This window comes from Hermetia illucens, chromosome 3, assembly GCF_905115235.1.
Source record: "Hermetia illucens chromosome 3, iHerIll2.2.curated.20191125, whole genome shotgun sequence".
NCBI lineage: Eukaryota > Metazoa > Arthropoda > Insecta > Diptera > Stratiomyidae > Hermetia > Hermetia illucens.
In genome coordinates, this window is record NC_051851.1 from 147275427 (window position 1) to 147296835 (window position 21409).

Below are 21409 nucleotides of genomic sequence, written 5' to 3' on the forward strand. Positions count from 1 at the left end.
ATACGTCACCGACGGATCAAAGAATCAAAAATCCATGAGAAGGTTTTGTCGGATAGCATAACGTAGCGGAGTCGTAGCATCTCCCAGCACTCAACAGTGTATCCCAAGCAGAAATACCGGTGATATCATGATCCGAGTCCCAAGCCTAACTAGCCATTCTGACTACCAGCCAAGCCGCTATTAAGGCTTTGTATTCATTAACGAATTCTCCGCGCTGGCCCTGTGTTCCCTGTCATAGGAACATAGAGAGTAATGAACGAGCTGAGGGAGAGTGTGCAGAAAAGCTGCCTTGGAGGATAGTTCTGCCTTCAGAACCACCTCAGATGGTGTTGCGTTCGTCTGGAATGTGGCCGATTGAAGAATTCTACCCCCTTAAAAAAGTAGACTTCCAAAAATGTGTCCAACTTTATTCTGTTTTAAATTATTAAAAGATATGCAAAGTAAAATTCATTCAATCAACTGAGTGGCTAAAATCTGAGAATCCTTCGAATCCGTCACAGCTGTCACTTCCACTATTCACATGATCTGTTGAGATGATTTTAACTTTTAATGGTTCAGTTGTTCGCATATAGTAACCATTGAGGGATGACGGTAAGTTTGATGTTCGATATCGAAACGACGCATAGTTGTTACCGTTTATTGCCAAAACAAAACACTGGAGAGTGAAACCGATCGCTAGACGAAATTTTCTGTTTATTTGAAAAGGGAATGGACTGTCTCTTCTTTGTTCTTCTTGCAACCTGAAAAGAAAGGAATGGTATATAAGTTTATAGTAAAAGGGAATCGAAAAGAAAGCTGGCCCTCTTGCTCTGATATTGGAGGCTTAAACAATTGCACGACGAAAAAGGTAGCAGGTAGATAGTGACCCATGGACCTATTGACCTCACTATTCCAATATATAATTCAAAGCAGCTCTTAAGTGGATTGCCGCGGATTCAGATAGAACGAATGTTAATGAATGTTAATTTTTCAATAAGCCAAAACGAGACACCATAAAAACTCCACTTTAGGAAGCCTTCCATTAAAAAGGCACCCACCAAAAATACGAGTTAAAAGATATCCTCTTCAGAGGCTCTTCAGATAATAACCCTTCAGGAGCCCGTTTGAATGTCGAGCTTGACTCAACTTTGCAGCTAAGAAACCTTTCTGTGGTTTCATGCGAGATACCGTATTGAACGGACCAATCCTTCCTTCCAGAGAATATAGTAGGTATACTTAAGTGGAAACTGTACCTGGTTGGAGTTGTCAAATCTCCCATCAGCTGCATCCTTTCATTCGGCTAAGGGAACACTCGGCGGATACGTCATGGGGATGCACATGTATGCATCAGGAGATGTGCACGCATGGAAAAGCGCATCACGAGTAGCTTGGGCAAAGGCGCACATGGAAAAAAAAATTGACTACGAAATGGGAGGAAGTCTTTTACCGTGGTTTTTGGAAGTGGCCAAGCGAGTCCTCGGGTCATCGATATCCAGCAACTTCAGTGCCTTGCTGGTGGCAAACTTAACTACTGTAGCATTTAATAGTGGAGTGGAAATGAAATTGACCCATAGGAACTGGAAGCTTGAAAGATCACCATCAAGAGGCAATGTTGCCCTGCGGCAGAAGCGATTCGTTGCAGGTCGCCGAAAGGAATGTGGGCAGTCCCCGGATCGACATTAATGCTGCAGATCGAAAAGAGGAAAGTGAAAGGCAGCAAACTAGAAAACCATTTCTTTCATTGGGAGATCGCACATATGACCTCTGTGAATTCATCAAGCGGAGAACCGTAGTATCCACCATAATATACGACTCAGATATGGGGCTGATAGGTTGTTCTATATTATGGTAATGAGGGCAAAAATGCAAGCTACCAAGAAGGAAACAACCTGTTGACCGTAAAAAGCTGAACCGAAAAAATTCTGGGTAAAGTTCTTAGTTCCTTGATGACAGTCTCAATATTGTAAACCCAAACAATGAACAAAGGTGGGCAGCAAAAAATGGCAAAAACACAAAAAGAATAATAAGTAATCATTATTTCCATGAAAGAGGGAGGGGGCATAAGTGTTATGCCGATATGCCTTTGGCAGTGAAAGCCGAAATTGACAGAAGTGGGCGGTATTGGGATTTGCATCAGACGAACCCAGAGAAGGAGTTTAAAAATAAATCCACCGAGAAGTTAGCGTAAGGCTAAATGAGGTTAATATAAATCAACCTCAAATATTGGGAAGCAACTTAAGAACTGCTTTGACAAACAATTCGAGAGTCGAATACGCGCATAGCAATTATCTGCAAACCTTATTCAAATTACGGTAGTGTTACGTGGGTGAAAGACTCATCTGAAAACGCGGTAATACGGGCATGTGGAAAGCAAGCTATACAAAAAACCATGGAATTCCAGGGAGTTCCCTTTATAATGGCAAAAGTCAACTGCGCTGTTATGCTGTTCATGGATACTTGAGGACACAATCCTGAAATTATTGCCGGCAATTTTAACAGCAGGGGCCGAATCCTACTTAAACCCTTCATGTATTAGCCAACATTGTATGTGTGTCACTTTCCAAGGTAGATATTTATGTTGAGTCGTCGATTTGAGAAGACAAGCATTGCTACACCAGTGATATCCTGAGAAATCGGACGAAAGAAAGCAGAACTTACGGCATGACGTAGCCTCCTTCATTCGACTGACAGCAAGGCTGCCAAAGTCGGATAACCATCTTTATAGATTTCAAGAACCGTGGGTTTGTTTTAACAAAATCTGTTGTATTGGATCAGTTAGGGATACTAAGATCATCTTCGATGAGAGATCCTCGAGACCAAGGGGCAGTGTTCTGGTGTCAAAATTGTTAGAGGCAACTATGCTGAAACAATTCCGTTTCCAGGACCTAGTTGCCGTCAACTTACTATACCATCCTCGTTAATGGCAAAAGAAGAAATGTCCTACTTGCCTCTGCTTACTTCGGCCATGTGTCCTCGGCCGATGCAATAACTAAGGGATCTGGTAGTATGTGCAGAATCAAGTAGCCTCAAACTCTGAATAGGTTGTTACGCGAATGCTCAGCATATTTGTTAGGGGAGTTACAAATGTAAGCCCAGAGGAGAGAAGCTTTTCGACTTTACCCCTTCAGCTAGTCTGATGACCGCGGATGTAGGGTGCGCCCCTAAGTTCGCGGGGCTAAGAAGAAGTGAAGTAATTGACCTAATAATCTACATTTCAAAGCTGTTAGCGTTGCTTAGAGACTGGCGACTGCTAGATGAAGTCTCACTCTCAGATCACCGTCATTTAGAATTTAGTCTGACCATTATAGGCGAACAGTGTGTAATACAAAGACAGATTCCTAGGAAAACGGATTGTATAAAGTTCAATGAACTTCTTGATAGCAAAGTAAAGCACTATAGGCGACAGAAGATCAATTGGAAACCGTGAATCGCATACCTTTAGAGTGCTACGAAGAGGCTTGTCCAATTTCCCGAGGCAAAAGCAGCAGAGACTCTGGAAATCAACCAGACGACTCCTAAATCGTGGTGTCCAAAAGTAATTAGAATGAATACTGGTTAAACATCAGTAACTCACAGTTTGATCATAAAAGACTCGTAAAAAGTTTGTAACTAGACTCCTTTAGAGTATACTGTGAGGAACTGGAAGGAGAAATGGAGAATGAGTCGGCCAAGTTGGACTCTCTTAAAAAACATGATGGAACTTTCAAAAACTCGAGATTAGAATCAATGCAGACCCTTTCGGAAGTATTCCACCCGAGAGAACAGGTGTCAGAAGTAGGAGGGGGGCAATTAGCCGCTTCTGCAAACCTTTCAATACGAAGATGTTGCAAGGAGAAGTGTTACACTGCGAGAGCGGTTGTTACCACTAGGAAAGTGAGAGCTGCTAGACTATCCTTTGGAGACTTCAAAGCACCTGGTATGGATTGCATCGATCAAGCGATGCTAAAGGAGGATCAATTTCTAAAAAATATTTTTTCATGATGTGCTGCTCTGGCTACGTGCTTTCCTCTTGCCAGAAGGTTAAGGAAGTCTTCACACCTAATCCTGGGAAAGATGACTATTCAAATCCAAAGAACTTCAGACAAATCAGCTAAACATCATCCACGCTTAAAGGTCTATAAAGACTTGCTGAGCATCACATTCATTAGGATGGTTTAGTAAAGTAGGATTCAGTCTCCCCCATACCTGAAGCGGAACTAGCAATTGGGAAGTCAGTAGCATTGGCTAAAGCTGCTATCAAAATCCGGGAGCCAGCTTGCTACAATGACAAGTGGCAGGGTCAGAACCAAACAAACATACTACAAACTTTATCCTGTCGAACAGCGAAGACCAAAAACATTGCTATTAAACTTCCGATTGATAATCACCAGGTCCTTCAAAAATCGATCAATATATGCCGGGCAGAAAAGATTAGTTTATCTCCAGCATCTGGTCCCTTCCTAGTTTAAACGAAATTATCTGATGATGGCTGTGGGGTAATCCTCTTTGTATGCAATGGTAAAATTACGATGGTCCAGGGATATGGTTCACCATGATTCCTATCGAAACGAGTGGCTGGCTTTTGCAAATGTCGCGTTAACTCGAGGTTTCCGAACCAGGAGGCCTCTGGTCTCTATCCTGGTAGACGCCTGCGATAGATTTGTCTTTCATTGTGGAAATCGTGTTGTAGTGTAGTAGTGGAAGTGGATTTGTGATGATTAGATTGTTGGATGGGCTGATCGATGTCAATAAGTTCAACTGATCTTGAAGACACTTTAAGTTCACTGCTTAGTCTTTCCTGCATCAAGAAAGTCTCACAAGCAGCGGTTTCATGATCTACAGAGGAATCCCTCGCCTCTTTCTAATAGTAAGCAACAAGGTCAGCTCTGTTGCAAGGATTCTTCTCCTCATTTAGATCATATCAATTTCCATGCTGTCTATAATCCTGTAGAATTTGTTGAAAGTCGTTTTGGTATATTTCTGGTGATATGATAATCTCTAATGACTGAGGGAGGAGAGCTGCTGTTAGCCTTACAATTGTCGTTTGAAGCGTTCTTCTGGAAGAGGAAGAGGGCTCATTTGCAAGAGCGAAGATGATCAATGTCTGGGTTCGATCTACTGAGGCTTATTTATCATCTCAATACAAAAACCTTGTTTTTCTCAAGGTACTTCGGCATAATTTACGAAGATGTACCATAGTCAGGGATGGGTTTTATAGCTCTCCAATGGGGTTTGAGTGCTTTCTTCGAATGGGGTCCCCAGTTGGACCCAGTCGTAAGGTTGAGGACTCCGCAGCTGTTTTGATTTATTCTTGCTGAAGTTGACCTGTTGTTTAACAGCTAGTGGTTGTCTCTCTACCTAGGAACGTGATTAAGAGTCGCATTATTTCTGCTCAGTTCAAAACAGCCAAATCGTCTTCTTATGAATACATTCCATTATGACCAACATGGCTTGCTGGCAAATCAACTCCCGAGCCTCATCTTTAAGTCTCCTCCTGCCATCATGAGAAAATCAGCCGCGCCGGTGAATTTAAATTTAATTAAAGACTTTGCTTTGTGGGAACGTTGTATAATAGCTGATCGGGAAAGGACTTCTGTACTGGTTCCCATTCAATACAAGCTTGCTGGTACCTAGGACTTACATTATCCGTATAAAAATGTCAGAGAGATTATTCGTGCGAACCCAACACCAGCTTCACCGATGCAATAATACGCTTTTTATGATGTTTTTCAATCGAGACGGGTAGCTGATTTGACTGCGAGCTACTAGGTATGTGTTCTCTGTAGGTGATGTAGTCATTAATGCAGCAGTGCTCATCCTCGAGGAAATAGTATAGCCTGGCTTGGTCCACTTTGGGAGCTTGCGGAAACCGTTGAGAAGGGAAAAAGGTCCAGTAGTTTCCTTTTCATCGGAGTAGAGACCACTCTCACCTCACCACTCTTCTGGTAGTCGTTAGTTAAACTAACATAGATGTTGTTTAAGGACTCCAGGAGAGTGCTTTTTGATGAAGGATTAATCCATTCCTTCGTCAAAAAGCACTCTCCTAGAGTCCTTAAGCAAAGTACAAATATCTTGTGTCTGTCTACCGCAATGAAGAATTCTTCCGTTGAAATGAGTTGACCGACGTTTAAGCATTCGAGGCTCATGGGTTTCAAATGTTTCTTCATATGATAAAAGAATAGTAGGTCTTCCTGTGATCTTCAACTCAACTTGCAGCTTCTGTTAACCGGACTCGGTGAAGTACGCAGAGAAGATGGTTGTATTGAGTTTTAAGTCTGCCCTTTCCGACGTGATTTCGCCATTACTTGCTTTATATTTAATTCTACGAAAACAAATTCCTTTACAGAAGACAATAGTTACTTCATCAAGCCCGTATGGCAAAGTCTTGTAGATTTATCTGCATCAACCTACAAGACGATGAAGTGTCTGACCGCAGTTGAGTCTGTCAACCGTCTTCCTCAGATTCAAATTGGCTTCCAGTAAATTCTGGCTATTAGAGTTTTCGGCTGCTCCATTTATTGTTTTGAAGATATTTGAGAGAGCTCTTTATTATTTCGATACGACGTGATCTGAGAGGTGGTGAAAAATGAGACAATATCTTATTAAATCAGGGGTCCCGTCAATATGGCCTTGTTTTTCATTATTCGGTTTAAATATTTGTATGCTCACCTTTGTATATTACCTAGAGCTGCGATTGTTTTGATGGAATCTGCCTGAAAGCTTTTAATTTGCGGAGTCAAGTGTTCCATGGAAGTTTATTACCTTCGAAGTTGGATGGTATTTTACTTACGGCGCTGGACCAGTTTAGGATGTTCCCACCACTTTGGGCAACGCCGTTGTAAATGCTGCAATTATGAAGATACATTTTTTGCCACCGCACCCATAGTCGCTTAGACCATCCTTGCACATTTGAAGCAGTGCTTGGGTCTCGGCAGGAAATACTCAACGGGAATCGGTGAATAGCCAAGGAGGGTTTTTTTCTGGGATTAATTTACTTAAACATGTTATTAACCAGTGCAGCACCTGCAGAATGTTATCTTCATAGAGAGACTCCCCTTTTCGGTACGTACTTCTATCGCTGGCCATTACCGCTGCCAGTTGCGCAAAACTTAATACTTAACACCGTTCGCTTCATCGATAACCATCAATTATGGGCGTCGAAGAGCAGGCTATCAAAAAAGTTTGTCAAAATAAAACTTAGAGGTGTCTAGTGGTCATACATATGGGTTGGCTTATGTTGCGGTTTCTCCGCTTTAATCTATGATGCGTACGTCATTACAAGCATTCCTGTGGGATTCCTTTCGGAAGTAGTTTAAAAATGCGAATGCTGGGCGTTTTTATGTACCAGTTAGGACCTATCTTTATTTTGGGCATTTATCTCGAGCAACCTGCACTTTCTTTTTCTTTTTCCTTACCCTTTGTTCCGTTCCTAAGGTTTGGCCCGTCATGATTTGTTGCGTCATTTTGTTCTGTCATTTTCCTAATCTGGATACAGTCGTAGGGCTTTCAAATCACCATCTACCGTATCAAGCCACTATTGTTTCGACTAGTCTTTTTGTCGTTTATCATCGATTTGGATGTTCAGATCAATCTTGCAATTCTCATTAGCATGAATTACGTGACCATACCATCAAAGACGCCTCTCTTTCGTAATTTTTCCATGACCGGTTCAACCCCAAATTGAGGTAAAGTCTCTCTCCTTGGTAATATTCCCTTTATTCTCATTACTTTAATATTGGCCACATCGATGAATACCCTTTTGTACAGTTTCATAAAGTATTTAAACATGAGCAAAACGGTAGAGAGAAAATCTAGGATCAACAAGGATAGGGTCACCCCTATATATTACCAGAATATCAATCTAATTTTGCTAGCCACCCTGCTATATTCCAGGTCTCGAGAAAATTTCGGGTTTTTTCCGCTCCTCCTGTAATATAGCCTAAAGCCTCGGTCTTAACAAGAGCCAGAAAAATAATATTCCGGAAAATAAAAGGTACTCACTCCTGCTCACTATCCATTCCCATCAACGTAACCGATTGCGGTTCACCAAATTCCGCACAAAGTTTCAATGCCGGTACTGGGTGGGCATCTTGTGTCAAACATATTTCTAAACTTCCACCGGAGATGCCGTATGGTAAGGCAGTAATAACAACGACCTGGCCAGCTTGCATTTGCACTGGAAAGTCACTGAGGAAATAGTTTTCACTTCGCACCACATTCGAACTCTGCCAAAGTGGCCATTCAACAGGATTCGCTGCTCGGTGTTGAACCTGCGTCAAAAATGCAATTGAGCCGCCTATTTTTAGAAACTGAGCACTATCTTCAGAATGTTCCCGTTCCAGTACGTAAGGTCGACCGTTGATTTCAATTTCAAAAAGCGCTGGCGTAGCAGTGATTTGGATAAGAAAGTATTCGTTGCGGTTCAAAAAGTAAAGGGAATGTGTCGGGTTCGGATCTGGAGTCACATCCGTATCACTTGCCCGAGGGGGTGTATACGAGCCTAGGAAGAGATCTAGGATCGGGTTCGGATCACTGGAATCTTTGGCGATCCTGATGTGTAACCTAGAATGAGGTTATTTCGTATATAACTCGTAAATTTGAGGATGCCAGTTATTGGAGATACCACATACCCATAAGATAATTTTTGCAACTTCCCAGCAACAATTATCGAGTCTGAATTTTCAAAAGGTTTGGCTAACTTGCTGGAATATTTTTCAGAAAAGGACACTTCTGGTTCAGTAAATTTGCTTACTCTCCTTCGCTTCATGTGGAAAAAGACTTTGACCATTTCCCTTTTTAATTTTGGGAGAATTTTTGAATAACTTATTTAAAAAAATTTCTGTTTATGATTTTTAAAAGACATGGTCGAATTAAATTAATTAATTTTGACAAATTAAAGTTTTGACATTCGTTTGATATTGCACAGGAGTTGGCAAAGGTATGTACGTGTAAAAGTTATTCCCTTTGAGTGAAGAGCTTGAGTAAAGTGTATTCAAAATACAATATATTTCGAGTATTGGCTGCATCAGGCCTTACTGTGCTTACCAATTATGGCCAAATAGTAGGATTACAAATATTCAAGTTGAAGTCGGCCCTGGAGCCTGTTCTCGTTAAAATGGGGCTGGAGCAGTGATTTTCATGAAAAAGAGAAAAGAATGACTGGCGTCCCTCAAATTGTTAAAGTTCCGGAAAGTTTAATGGGACAGTGATAGATATATTGACTTGATGGAAATCGAAGCAAAAAGGATCCTTTATGTGCTTTCAATTGTTTATTACTCGGACTTATAGTTGACGTCTAAATTCGGAGGGAATGGCAGCGTCAAGTAACTGAACTGAAATAAATTGGTGAACTCCGACATGTTATGTAAACTTCATGCTGGTCCCAAGGCCAGGTAAAGGAGGAGGGTTTGAGGCAACGCATTTAGTACAATCCTCAGTAAAAGAACCAGTGACTGGGGTAAATGCGCAAAGATAGACTCCCTGCTTAGTTGGAATAACTTCCCATACTGCATCTTACCTGACCGCACCCCTTTGTCAAGGAATCTAATTCAATCGACCTGGTCCTCCAGACTAATGGATCGGAGCGATAGACATACAACCCGCCATCCATCAAAAAACCAAATAGCATGTACAGAAACAGGATGAACAGCCTCGGATAAGATTGATACCGCAGAAACGACTGCGAAAACGAGGTTTTCGGACCCTGCAATCTTAGATTACTAAACAATTTTGGAGCTGTTAAAGATCTACTTCAACTGGCCGGCAAGTTCAGCAGTCCAGGAAACGACTTTGATATACTCTTAAAAAATTCTAAGCTATCAGGAAAACATGAGTTTGGAGTCGCATTCATTGTGGATAGGGGCTTTAAAGCAAATGTTATTGACTCCAATCCTATACACGAAAGGTCTTGTGCGCTTCGCATCAAAGCAAAGTTTTTTAATATATGGCTTGTCAACATGAACGTCCCAGCTGAAGAAAAAGGTGACGAGTCAAGGACCATCATTGTTCTTCCTTCTCAAAATGGAGATGATGCTCTACAATTTCCTAATATGATTGAATTTCACTCGATCCAGGAAAAAGTAGAACATTATACCGTGACTGTTCCTAAGCATCTTTAGACTCTTTCGGTCCAGTTCGAATACCACCACGTCCGGGTTATGTTCATTCAGCATGTAGGTGATGTCCTCAGACTTTCTTGATGGTCACGTATCCAATATCCGACATGTTTTGACCTCCGCGGCTCGGTATTCCCAATAGTGAAGTTGTGTCGGCCGCCAGAATTCAAAGTCGGGATTGCCTGCTGAAGCCACTTTAAGGCAACCTTATCAGTGCACTCTAAAGCTTGGTTGATTTCTAAAGCTTGGCTTTGTTTCAGGCTCCAGCATTTTTCTCCACAGGCACTCCTGGTGGAAGATAAATTGCCCTCTAGCATTTTGGCGTCCTTGGAGAATACGTCCATGACAGCGGTCAGAAACGAGGATGCAACTTGCACATACGTCCTCTTCCTCTTCTTTTCTGCCTTCGTTTCCGTATTCCTATGGTAGCTTCGTTGAAATTTTACTCGCTGATTTGATCACCGGTAATAATCCCGGAATGTATGTCCAGATGCGGAGCATACCACAGACGCGTTGCGCGTATAACTGCTGATAGAAAAGTCTAGTCCGACCAGTGTAAGTCTTATCGGGGTTACCAGTTCTGCAGAGGATTTTGCTTCCTTGCAGTAAATTTCTCTATACATTACCGCACCTGGTGGTGCAGCCAGATCATCTTCCATTCATCTTTTTCCGCAGTGCCTTCCTCTGCCGCCCGCTGGAAGTCTTCTTAAATTCATGGTGTCCACTTTTAAACCACTGAAATCTCCCGGAGTAGATGGCATTTTCCCAGCACTTATCCAGAGAGGCCAAGGAATTATCTTAGAGTCTCTTCTGAGGGTGGCACGGGGGAGCATAGCACTGAGATACATACCAAGGGCATGGACATGGGCAAAAGTGGTCTTTATTCCGAATACGGGTAAAAAGGATCGTTTTCACCCTAAATCATTCAGACCAATTTGCCTAACATCGTTCGTACTCAAAGCGGTGGAGAAAGTCATAGACAACTGTATTAGAACTAACGTTCTAAAGCGTAATCCCCTACATCACTATCAGCACGCTTACTGGGCAGGACGGTCAACTGAAACTGCTCTGTATCAGGTACTACGGGATGCCATAGAAACAAAAGAAATTGCACTGTGCGCGTTTTTGGATATCGAAGGAGCGTTCGAGAACACATCGCACACAGAGATACAAGATGCCCTGAGCCGCAAAGGAGTGGGAAACACCCTGGCACTCTGGATGGGCAAAATGCTACAAAGCAGACAAATAGAGGTACAAACAGGTACAAATTCTATTATCATGAACACCACTCAAGGCTGTCCACAGGGTGGAGTACTATCGCGTACGCTTGATCGCCTGAGAGCCATAACATTACATTATATGGAGGTGAAACGAGAAACAGAGGTCAAATATTTGGGAATTACGCTAGACCAAAAATTACCCTCGAAGACACATGTTGGAAACGCTTGTCGGAATGCCACGAGGGCTCTGATGACTTGCAGATCCACAGCGGCAAAAAAATGGGGTTGAAGCCCGAAGATACTACTTTGGATATATACTGCAATAGTAAGGCCAATGATTATCTATGGAGCGGTAATCTGGACAGAAAGAACCGAACTCAGCACACAAGCCAGGGAATTACATAAGCTCCAAAGGCTGGCTTGCGTGTGTATCAGTGGGGCAATGAGGACATGCCCAACGGCATCTCTGGAGGACTTTCTGGGATTAACCCCTCTCCATCTGCACACACAGATCCAGGCAAGGAGATCAATATTCAGGGTGGCCAGTAGTATGAGTGAGGCTGGGAGCTGCCTAAATCAAAGGAAGATTGATATTCTTTCTAGGCGGTATCCCGAATTACTGATACCAAGGGATAATATGGCAACGAGGTTTCACTTCGATAAAAAGTTTGAAACACGTTGGAGTAACAAGGGAAACTAGGAAAGCGTGGCTGTGAGATACGGCTTAAACCAGCAACTGATTACTTGGTACACTGTCGGATCCCTCACAGCAGAGGGGCGGGTGCTGGTGTCATTGGCCCAAGGAAAATGTACTTTGAGCCAATGAGCAGGTACGCTAGCAAATTTCAGGCGAAAATATACGCCATAGACAAATGTGCCTCCTTTAATCTGCAAAGGAACTACAGGGGGCAGAACATAGCTATTCTCACCGATAGCCAAGCAGCGATCAAGGGACTCAGGTCCAACCAGGTGAACTCTAAACTGGTATGGGAATGCCTTGAGAGACTGAATACACTCGGCTCGTCCAACAAAGTCTGGATACTTTGGGTTCCAGGCCATGCTCGGTTGGAAGGCAACGAGGCAGTGGACGAACTAGCCAAGAAGGGAGCAGGGACACCTTTACACGGGCCAGAACCCTTCTGTGGAATCGGAAACGGTTTCATGGCTATGACACTAAGAAATGAAGAGGAACGATTGAGGGAACTATACTGGGCGGGCCTACCAGGGATGGAGCAGTCCAGGGTGCTTGTTCGGGGATACGAACCCATGCGCACAAAGGATTGCTTAAATCTCACCAAAAAGAACCTCCGAATCATAGTGGGAATTCTCACTGGTCATTGTCGGCTGAACTATCACTTAGGGAAGCTAGGGATATCTACGGACACTGCCTGCAGGTTTTGTGAGGAGGAGGACGAAACTTCTATACACGTCCTGGGACAGTGTCCGGCACTTGTGCAAAGTAGGTCGAGACATCTGGGAGAACACTTAATACCAGATGCAAAGTTGAAAGATCTGGAAGTAGGGAATATACTGAAATTCTTAACGGTTATAGGCTTGCTTGAGATACTATGATTAATAGGCACATTATAACCAGTAATGGGGGCGCAATAGTTCTTTAAGGACGCGGTGCGACTTCCCCTTAACAGAATAATAATAAGGATTTTCGCGGTAACTATATACATTTTGTTTATTAAAATGTTGAATATTGAAAGACAATAAACAGTATGTTTACTCACCCTCACTATTCATACATATATGTTGATTGACACCAAAGAGTATAGAACTTTAAACCAAGCCGCCCTGAAAAAGAGGCAACTGGCTCCTGAAATTCATATTTGAGTGTATGACAGAAGAATAAAACTTGATGACCTAAAAAAATTTCTTTATTTGTTCAGTTTCAAATTAAGTCAAACATCTGAATTTCAAATGAACTTGGTATCTGTGGATACAATTTGAACATTCAGCCCCATAGCCATCTGCAACTTCCAAAGAAAAAATTGAAGCCGTCCCAAAGTGCGCCCGCCAGTAACGCATGCACATATCACCATCTTACAAAACGATAAACGCATTTAACTGGATGTCTTGGCAACTGATTTATTGCTCCAATTGAAGCATTAGATAAATGTTTATATCAACATCAAGGCAGCACTTCATTTCCTGTGGCGCCCATACGTAAGTGCGTCTATTTGCCGATGACTACTAATTCCGCAGTTACAATTCGATGCACTTGACTGGGGCCCAGGCTCGTCTGGCTGGTACCCAAGTTGACGAGTTTATTTGCTCGGCTAATCCAAACAATTTCCCAGCAACTAAAATAAAATGAAGTGTTTTGTCTATGGACTCATAAATATTGTTCAATTGTGATTTCTGAACAAGAAACACAATAAATGCGTCACGGCTTCGTGATAATCGGCTGCATGTGGAGGCTTCCTCATTTCCAGTTCACAGCGCTATGTCCATAGTGCACTTATCACTATCAATTGTTGATTTTCGTGCAACATAATTGTTGATCATTGACTCGGTAATACTACTGTATCTAAAATGTTTACTTATGAACATACTATAAGTCCGTCCGTCCAAGTGGCTGAGGTTCTCAGGACATTAAATTCCGAACTCTGAATTACGCGATAACAATTTATTTATGACCAACAGAGTCATAGAGGGGAAAAGTCCAGCCTGGCGTGAAGATCCCTTTATTGATTTAAAGTCTCTTCCGGGCACACAAAAAGCTGCTGTTTCGGAATATATCCGTTGATACCTTTAAAACATGCCCATGACCAATCAACGATTGGAAAATGGTTTCTCTCAAAATAGAACACAATTCAACACCCTCCTCTTCAAAATGAATCTTATTTTGAATCTTTCACAGCTTAAGCATCACTAGAAACAGCACCTTAACTTTTTTTCGGGTCTCAGCAACTAAACAACAACTTAACCAGGTGAAGAGGTCAAGCAATGGATTACAGAATCCACTGATGCGGAAAATAGTTCTTCGAGATTCACCCCGCGGGGCGTTGAAATGTGGCTCTCCAGCAGTTAAGCCTCTCTTCACCAAGATCATTAGCGTGTGTCGATAATCACGGTCTGCACGAGGTGACTCTATTGTTAATAGAACGCTAAGCGAAAAACCCTTTCTCAATCTATCGTATTATTTGAACTATGCCCATTGGACAGCTTATAGTAAGGGTAACTGACTTCATTCGAACCGAGCCTCCCTCACACCTGCTCGCTTGGGAGGGATATGGCACGGGGGACATTCTAACCCCCATATTCGTGGGGACCAAATTGAATGAGCAAATTACTAAAAAAAAACAACAAGAAAGACAACATACAACCGGGACCCGAAATAGCACCATAGGGAGAAGTTGGGAAATCAAGTAGTGCAGCCACACTCAACATGGGCTTACTGGGAAGACCCCAACGAACTAGCATCCTTGATCAAAAGGCAAGAACCAGCAAAAGTACGTCTAAGGTCGTTATATCAGACGTTAGGAAGAAGACAGGCGTCGGCTAAGTGGTATCTACTCTCGCTAAGCAGTATCTACGCTAGTTGAAGGAAGACCTGGAAATGAGACAGGCTGAGCGTAGACCTAGGCCTTCAACAGAATGGATCAGCGGAGATCAACCCAACCCAACCCTAATCCGAACCCAAAAGGGAGTCAAGGATACAGGAGCCAGATGGCCGACCGTTAGCTAGGCTAATGCGATGAAGGGCATCCGAAATTATTTCCGGAGCAAATACTCGCCAGTGCGGATCATCGAAGACCTTGTCGTTGTCCAGATACACAAGAAATGGAGTGCAGAGCTCGTGTTCAGCAGAATGCGTATTTGACCAGACCTTACACTGGTAGATTACGCTACGAGGGATCACATCATTATTTACCAGGCTTGAAAAAGCCGAACTTCCCATATGTGCTGGGGATGATAATAGGGGTATACATATTGTGACAAGCTCCTAATGTCTACTGCACGTGCCTTTTGAATGCCTAAGTCATTCTCTGGCCCGAAGAGACGGTGTTTTTGCTGGCAAGTCAGACGGGCGATTTCTCGAAGAATGCGCCCTTACGAGATCCTCACCGGGTATGCAACTCTAACAGGTTGACTTGTTTAAAATTACAACCAGCTCGAGTTCAACTCCACTGTTGAGCGCATATGAAGCATATGGTGCAACGGTCCGTTCAATTCCTTTATGGATTTGTTCGGTTCTGACCGCATTCTAAGCTCCAACAGTTTATGCCGTCCACTGATGAACCAATGAACCGTGCACCAATAAATTGGAAGTCGTTGTGACATGCTTCGATACCTCGCGTGTATCGATGGTTACACACTTGCAGTATACAAGACTTGTCAAAACCCACCTTCGCTAGGTTCAATCATCATCAACAACGGCGCAACAACCGGTATCCGGTCTAGGCGTGCCTTAATAAGGAATTCCAGACATTCCGGTTTTGCGCCGAGGTCCACCAATTCGATATCCCTAAAAGCTGTCTGACGTCCTGACCTACGCCATCGCTCCATCTCAAGTAGGGTCTGCCTCGTCTTTGTTTTTTACCATTGATATTGTCTTTATACCCTTTAATCCTCATCCATACGGATTAAGTGACCCGCCCACCGTAACCTATTGAGCCGGATTTTATCCACAACCAGACGGTCATGGTATCGCTCATAGATTTCGTCCTTATGTAGGCTACGGAATGGTCCATCCTCATGCAGGAGGCCAAACATTCTTCGGAGGATTCTTCTCTCGAACGCGGTCAAGACTTCGCAATTGTTCTTGCTAAGAACCCAAGTCTCCGAGGAATACATGAGGACTGGCAAGATCATTGTCTTGAACAGTAAGAGCTTTGACCCTATGGTGAGACGTTTCGAGCGGAAAAGTTTTTGAAAGCTGAAATAGGTTCCGTTGGTTGACAATAACCGTGCGCGGATTTCATCATCGTAGCTATTATCGGTTTTGATTTTCGACCCTAGATCGGAGAAATTATCAATGGTCTCAAAGTTGTATTCTCCTATCTTTGTTCTTCCCCTTTGACCAGTGCGGTTTGATGTTGTTGGTTGGATGCTTTTTAGTGCTGACGTTGCCACCATATACTTTGTCTTGCCTTCATTGATGTGCAGCCCAGGACCTCGCGACAACTGCAGCCTGTTCGATCTGGATGAAGGCAGTTTGTAAGTCTCGGGTCGTTCTTCCCATGATGTCGATATCGTCAGCATAGGCCAGTAATTCGGTGGACTTAAAGAGGATCGTACCTCTTGCATTTATCTCAGCACCACGGATCACTTTCTCGAGGGCCAGGTTAAAGAGGATGCATGACAGGGCATCCCCTTGTAGTAGACCGTTGTTGATATCGAATGGTCTTGAGATTGATCCTGCTGCTTTCATCTGGCCCCGCACATTGGTCAGGGTCAACCTAGTCAGTCTTATCAATTTTGTCGGGATACCGAATTCTCTCATGGCCGTGTACAGTTTTACCCTGGCTATGCTATCATGGGCGGCTTTAAAGTCGATGATGAGATGTTGTCACTGATGTCCATATTCTAACAGTTTTTCCATTGTTTGCCGTACAGAAAAAAATTGATCTGTTGCTGATTTGCCTGGAGTGAAGCCTCTTTGGTATGGGCCAATGATGTTCTGGGCGTATGGGGCTATCTAGCCTAGCAAGATAGAGGAGAATATCTTATAGATGATACTCAGCAACGTGATACCTCTATAATTGTTGCACTATGTGATATCTCCCTTTTTATGTATGAGACAGATAATGCCTCTTTGTCAGTCGTCAGGCATTGATTCGCTGTCCCACACCTTGAGCAAAAGTTGATGAACCACTTGGTGTAATTCGTCGCCTCCATATTTAACCAATTCGGCTATAATTCCATCGGTTCCTGGCGACATACGATTTTTAAGCCAATGAATTGCACGGACTGTTTCCTCTATACTTGGTGGTGGCAGTATTTGTCCGTCGTCTTCAGTTGACGGAACCTTCAACTCGCCGATATTCTCCAATACGCCCATGCTGTCGGAAATCAGATTTAATTCTTTATCTCGGCAGGATGAACATCGAGGTGTGGAAGGCTTCATCCTGCTGACTTGTTGGTGAAACTTTCGCGCCTGGGTCGGTTGGTCCCTGTACTTTTCTAGTGCACAGACTTGTTGGTTCTCCCAGGCTTCCTTTTTGCGTCTATGAGGGCGCTTCCCCCTATATGTTCTGACATTCGTCAAAGGTGAGAGGTGGCGGGGTTCGATCAACACGTGGTCAATATGGTTGAAAATGGTCCCATCTGGAGAGGCCCACGTATGTTTGTGGACCGCTTTTCGCGCAAACCAGGAACTTCCAACAACCATTTCGTATGATATTGCTAATTGAATAATCCGTAGTCCGTTATCATTTGTATTTTAGTCAAATTAGGCGCTCTCAAATACCTACTGCGCATAGTCATAGTGCTCCTCCGGGAGAGATTATTTTGTTGCGATTCGGACGTTGGTCCTAGGGCAATTTTTGAAATAAAATCTTGGTCTGACGCTCGCAGAGCATAAAAAGATCAGGATTGGCGAACACACCATACATTTGTAGCAAACGTCGAAATATTTAGAAATCATGGTTGACCAAAGACTAAAATTCAAGTCCCATTTTGAGAATTTAGCAACAAGAACTCCCGGGGTTGTTACATTAATAATAATCGTTGGTTCAACAATCCAATTAGATCAGGGCCTTGAAGTGTGTTAGAGCATTTCACGCAAGACCTAGAGGATTACAATACCTTATAGGAGGTAATGTGGTTAGCAATACGCTCGTCTGAGGTTATCAGTCTCTCTCATTTACAGCTGACTCGACTGGTATCCGATGTCAAATCAGCCTTTTGCTCTAATCACTCAGCTACATGACCAGATTCTCCCTGACTAGGCGCAGGTGGTTAGCTTTCGTCATCTAAAGTCAGTGCCTGCTAAGTAGTGTAAGTACATTCCACTCATCGGCAGTGGGGCATAGACTATGCCTAACTGTAAAGTTACGTTTGGGTGGTTTGACGTGAGTATCAGTCGCGTCGGCCTAATCCGACGGTCTTCTTAAGACGCCGATTAATTTTATGATCACAATCAGACCCCCTGTGACAAGCCCAATGGTACTAGTTAATATTGAGTGCAGGTTCACCATTCATACTGAGGGATGCAAGATGTACTTAATGCTTCTACCGAACTAACGAATGCGGCATTTGAGTTGAATAATTCAACTGCACGTTTGAGACTCAAAGGACTCTGTCCGCGATGTCGATGTAACCACAACTTCAATAGAACTTCCATAGGGGAGGGTGGGATGGCTACCCCGATTTTCATGATACCAGATAACCTCTGATGAAGCTTCGTAGGCGGAACCATTTCAGATGGTCAGGTCAGATAGCCCAAAGCTTTGCCGAATTTGTCCAATCCATCACAGCCAGCCAGTCTTGATTCAGTCAGCAGGGTTTTTGCCCCATCTGCCTCTTCACCAACTTAGAGCACCTGTTAAGAGGACAGCTTGGCTCGGCCGGCTCATCAGTTGGATCATTCCCCGTTGTATTTCTATATCTGGCACCGCCGAGGAGGATGACTTTGAACGTGCCGCACTACTTAGCGTGTCGCTGCACTGTCACCACCTGCTCGGAAGGCGTCGCCTCTGAGTGGTCAGATTGATTGTATTGATTTGCTGGTGCTTTCACGGTTTACACAATAATCCAACCGCCTTTTGGCAGTTCTGATTGCCGAAATGTACTTCTGCATACAGCCCTTGTATGGCTGCCAACAATGTACTTTTTGCCGACATTTAAGATCTACCTGGCCAGCTTCCTGGGGCTAGACAGATCTTCATTCTGCCACGGTGCCAATGTCTTCTTTCTGTATTTGATTTGTTGTTGACTTCCTGCAATCGATACTCCTGGGGTCTCTGAGGGGATTGAAGATCTATCTCTACAGCGAGATATTGACTGAAAAGAATCCAACTATCTTCCGAGGAGGATCTCTGGTCGCATATATGTGTTGGTATCGCAGCTTATCAACAGGTCGCCTCTTGCTGCGATGGTGGACGTCAAATGTTATAATTCTTCTGGTGGAGCTGATCGATCCTGAGCCATGAAATCCGAGGAGGTGTATAAATTATCGATTAAGTTTGACAATGGTTAGGTCAGTGGAGCTCAGGTCTCTAGACAGAAATGAGTTCAGGCTCTTCTTAACGATGATATACGCTCTAAGTCTCTCCCTACCAGTGTCTCTGGTGCTGTGCAATAAATTATAATGCTCGTATTGTACCAGCAAATTAGCTGAAGCGTACTTCGAGTGCTACAGATTTATCAGCATAATTTGCTCACGCAGGGAGTTCGTCTGTGATCCGTAAAGAACAATCTTCATCTCCTCCAATAGTTCTATGATGGATCCAGGTCGTTGTTCAGGTTGCCGTAAATGAACAGTTTCACTTTTGCGTTCCTGACTCCGAACTGCAAATAAAAATCCGCCTTTTTGGAATATCCCATTCATTCTCAGCACAAAACGTTGGCTATTCATCTGGGGTAAGTTCCTCCCGGCCATCATGAAGAATTTCCTTGTTCGTGCCTCGTCAGCCTGCTTTTGTAGGGACCCGCGACGTCGATGGTTTCGGATTAAGAGTACTATACGCCTTTTCCGATCTAAGGAGGACGATCCCTGAGCTTTTACGACAACAGACACGTCGATAAGAGAAAGAATATCAGCCGATGGGGGGAAAATAATCGAACATTTATACAGTATTGCAAGGACATTTGCAAACTCAAGAAGTCATACGGACTACACGCAAAGTTTGGAGGGGAAAACCCTTGAAAACCATCTAGAACCCCACTTTTGAACTTGTAACGATTCAGTTGGATAAAACGAGCCTTGCCACAAGAAAGATGAGAAATATTTTTGGTATACGTAATCATGAAGGATACACGCTATGGTGAAGTTATTGCAATAGAAGTACCCCTTTCTTTGGATAGTTATCAATGGTTGGTGGATATTCTGATCGGGGAAAATTAAAGGGCGCCTGGTGCGTCCGGCTGCGAGGAGGACCTGGAGCTGCAGTGGGGAGTGTTTTGAAGAATGTCAATTCCTAAGTGCGTGTTGACGAGCCAGTTCTAGCAAATCTCCAATTTTCTCTAAGCTCTTGGGCTAGCTCTGGCCTTGTGGTTGACTATGGTCCATCTGGATGATCCTTCTGACCTCCGCATCCTCTGTTCATTATAAGATTCTAATTCTAATTAAGATATAATATGCAGACATTGCAACGAAGAGTAGGAAACAGGCTTCCGTATTTTATTGACCTACCACGCACCCCTGAGCTGGAAACAACCATCAAAGTTATAATAAATTCTGAAGGAAGGATTAAACAGACCCACCTAGTGGATTGCCTTTCTGGCTTGCCCAGCATGATTTGGTAAGTGCCTACACCTGATTTATACTCATGTTTTTTAAATCGTCTATCATTATACATGTCCCTTCTGAAAGAGCACCACATTTAAGGTATCATAAATACTTCCTGGTCTAGAGAGAATCACAAAGATAAACCAGGAATGTGCTGTCTAATTACAAGCGAGGAAGAAAATTACAATTTAAAAATTAAGTCGCTGACTTATTGCCACGAAATCCTACTGAAAGATGCAGTTATGAAGTTTACCTACCTCAAGTGCGTAGTCGTAAAAACACAATTCTCAGTTGACACATCTAGAAACATAGAAGAAAAACATATGGTGTCGCTGCAACCTCTTCAATAATGCTTGATGCATGTAGAGTGGATACAATGATGGATGTCACTTTGTTATGAAACATTTTTCACTTTAAAATCAAGAAAGTCCATTTTTTGGATACGTCTTTCGTCCCATACGCCCTTTCGTAATTATGGTCTGAATTACCGAGTCCTCCAAAATTATCATAAGCTCACCCAACTGTAGGAAGTGCATCAATCACATTATCATTGGTCTTCCTAAGTTTCACCATTAATCCTTGTCACCAGACCCTATCATAATCTCGCATCCACCAACAACAATCTAACCATCGAAATCACTAAGCCTGCCCCAATCTTTTCAACATTGTGCTTCGCTTATCCCATTCAAACTTGGAATAAATCATTTTGGGTT

General features: G+C 43.1%; 1 protein-coding gene across 1 annotated transcript; it reads right to left on the reverse strand.

The window, feature by feature from the left end:
* Positions 1–386: 386 nt before the first annotated feature.
* On the reverse strand, positions 387–8875 carry LOC119651888. Its single transcript, XM_038055710.1, has 3 exons — positions 8589–8875; positions 7960–8520; positions 387–740 (listed from the first exon to the last, which is right to left on the reverse strand). The coding sequence occupies exons 1-3, from the start codon at positions 8744–8746 to the stop codon at positions 452–454; spliced, it is 1008 nt and encodes a 335-aa protein (XP_037911638.1). The 5' UTR covers positions 8747–8875; the 3' UTR covers positions 387–451.
* Positions 8876–21409: the final 12534 nt, after the last annotated feature.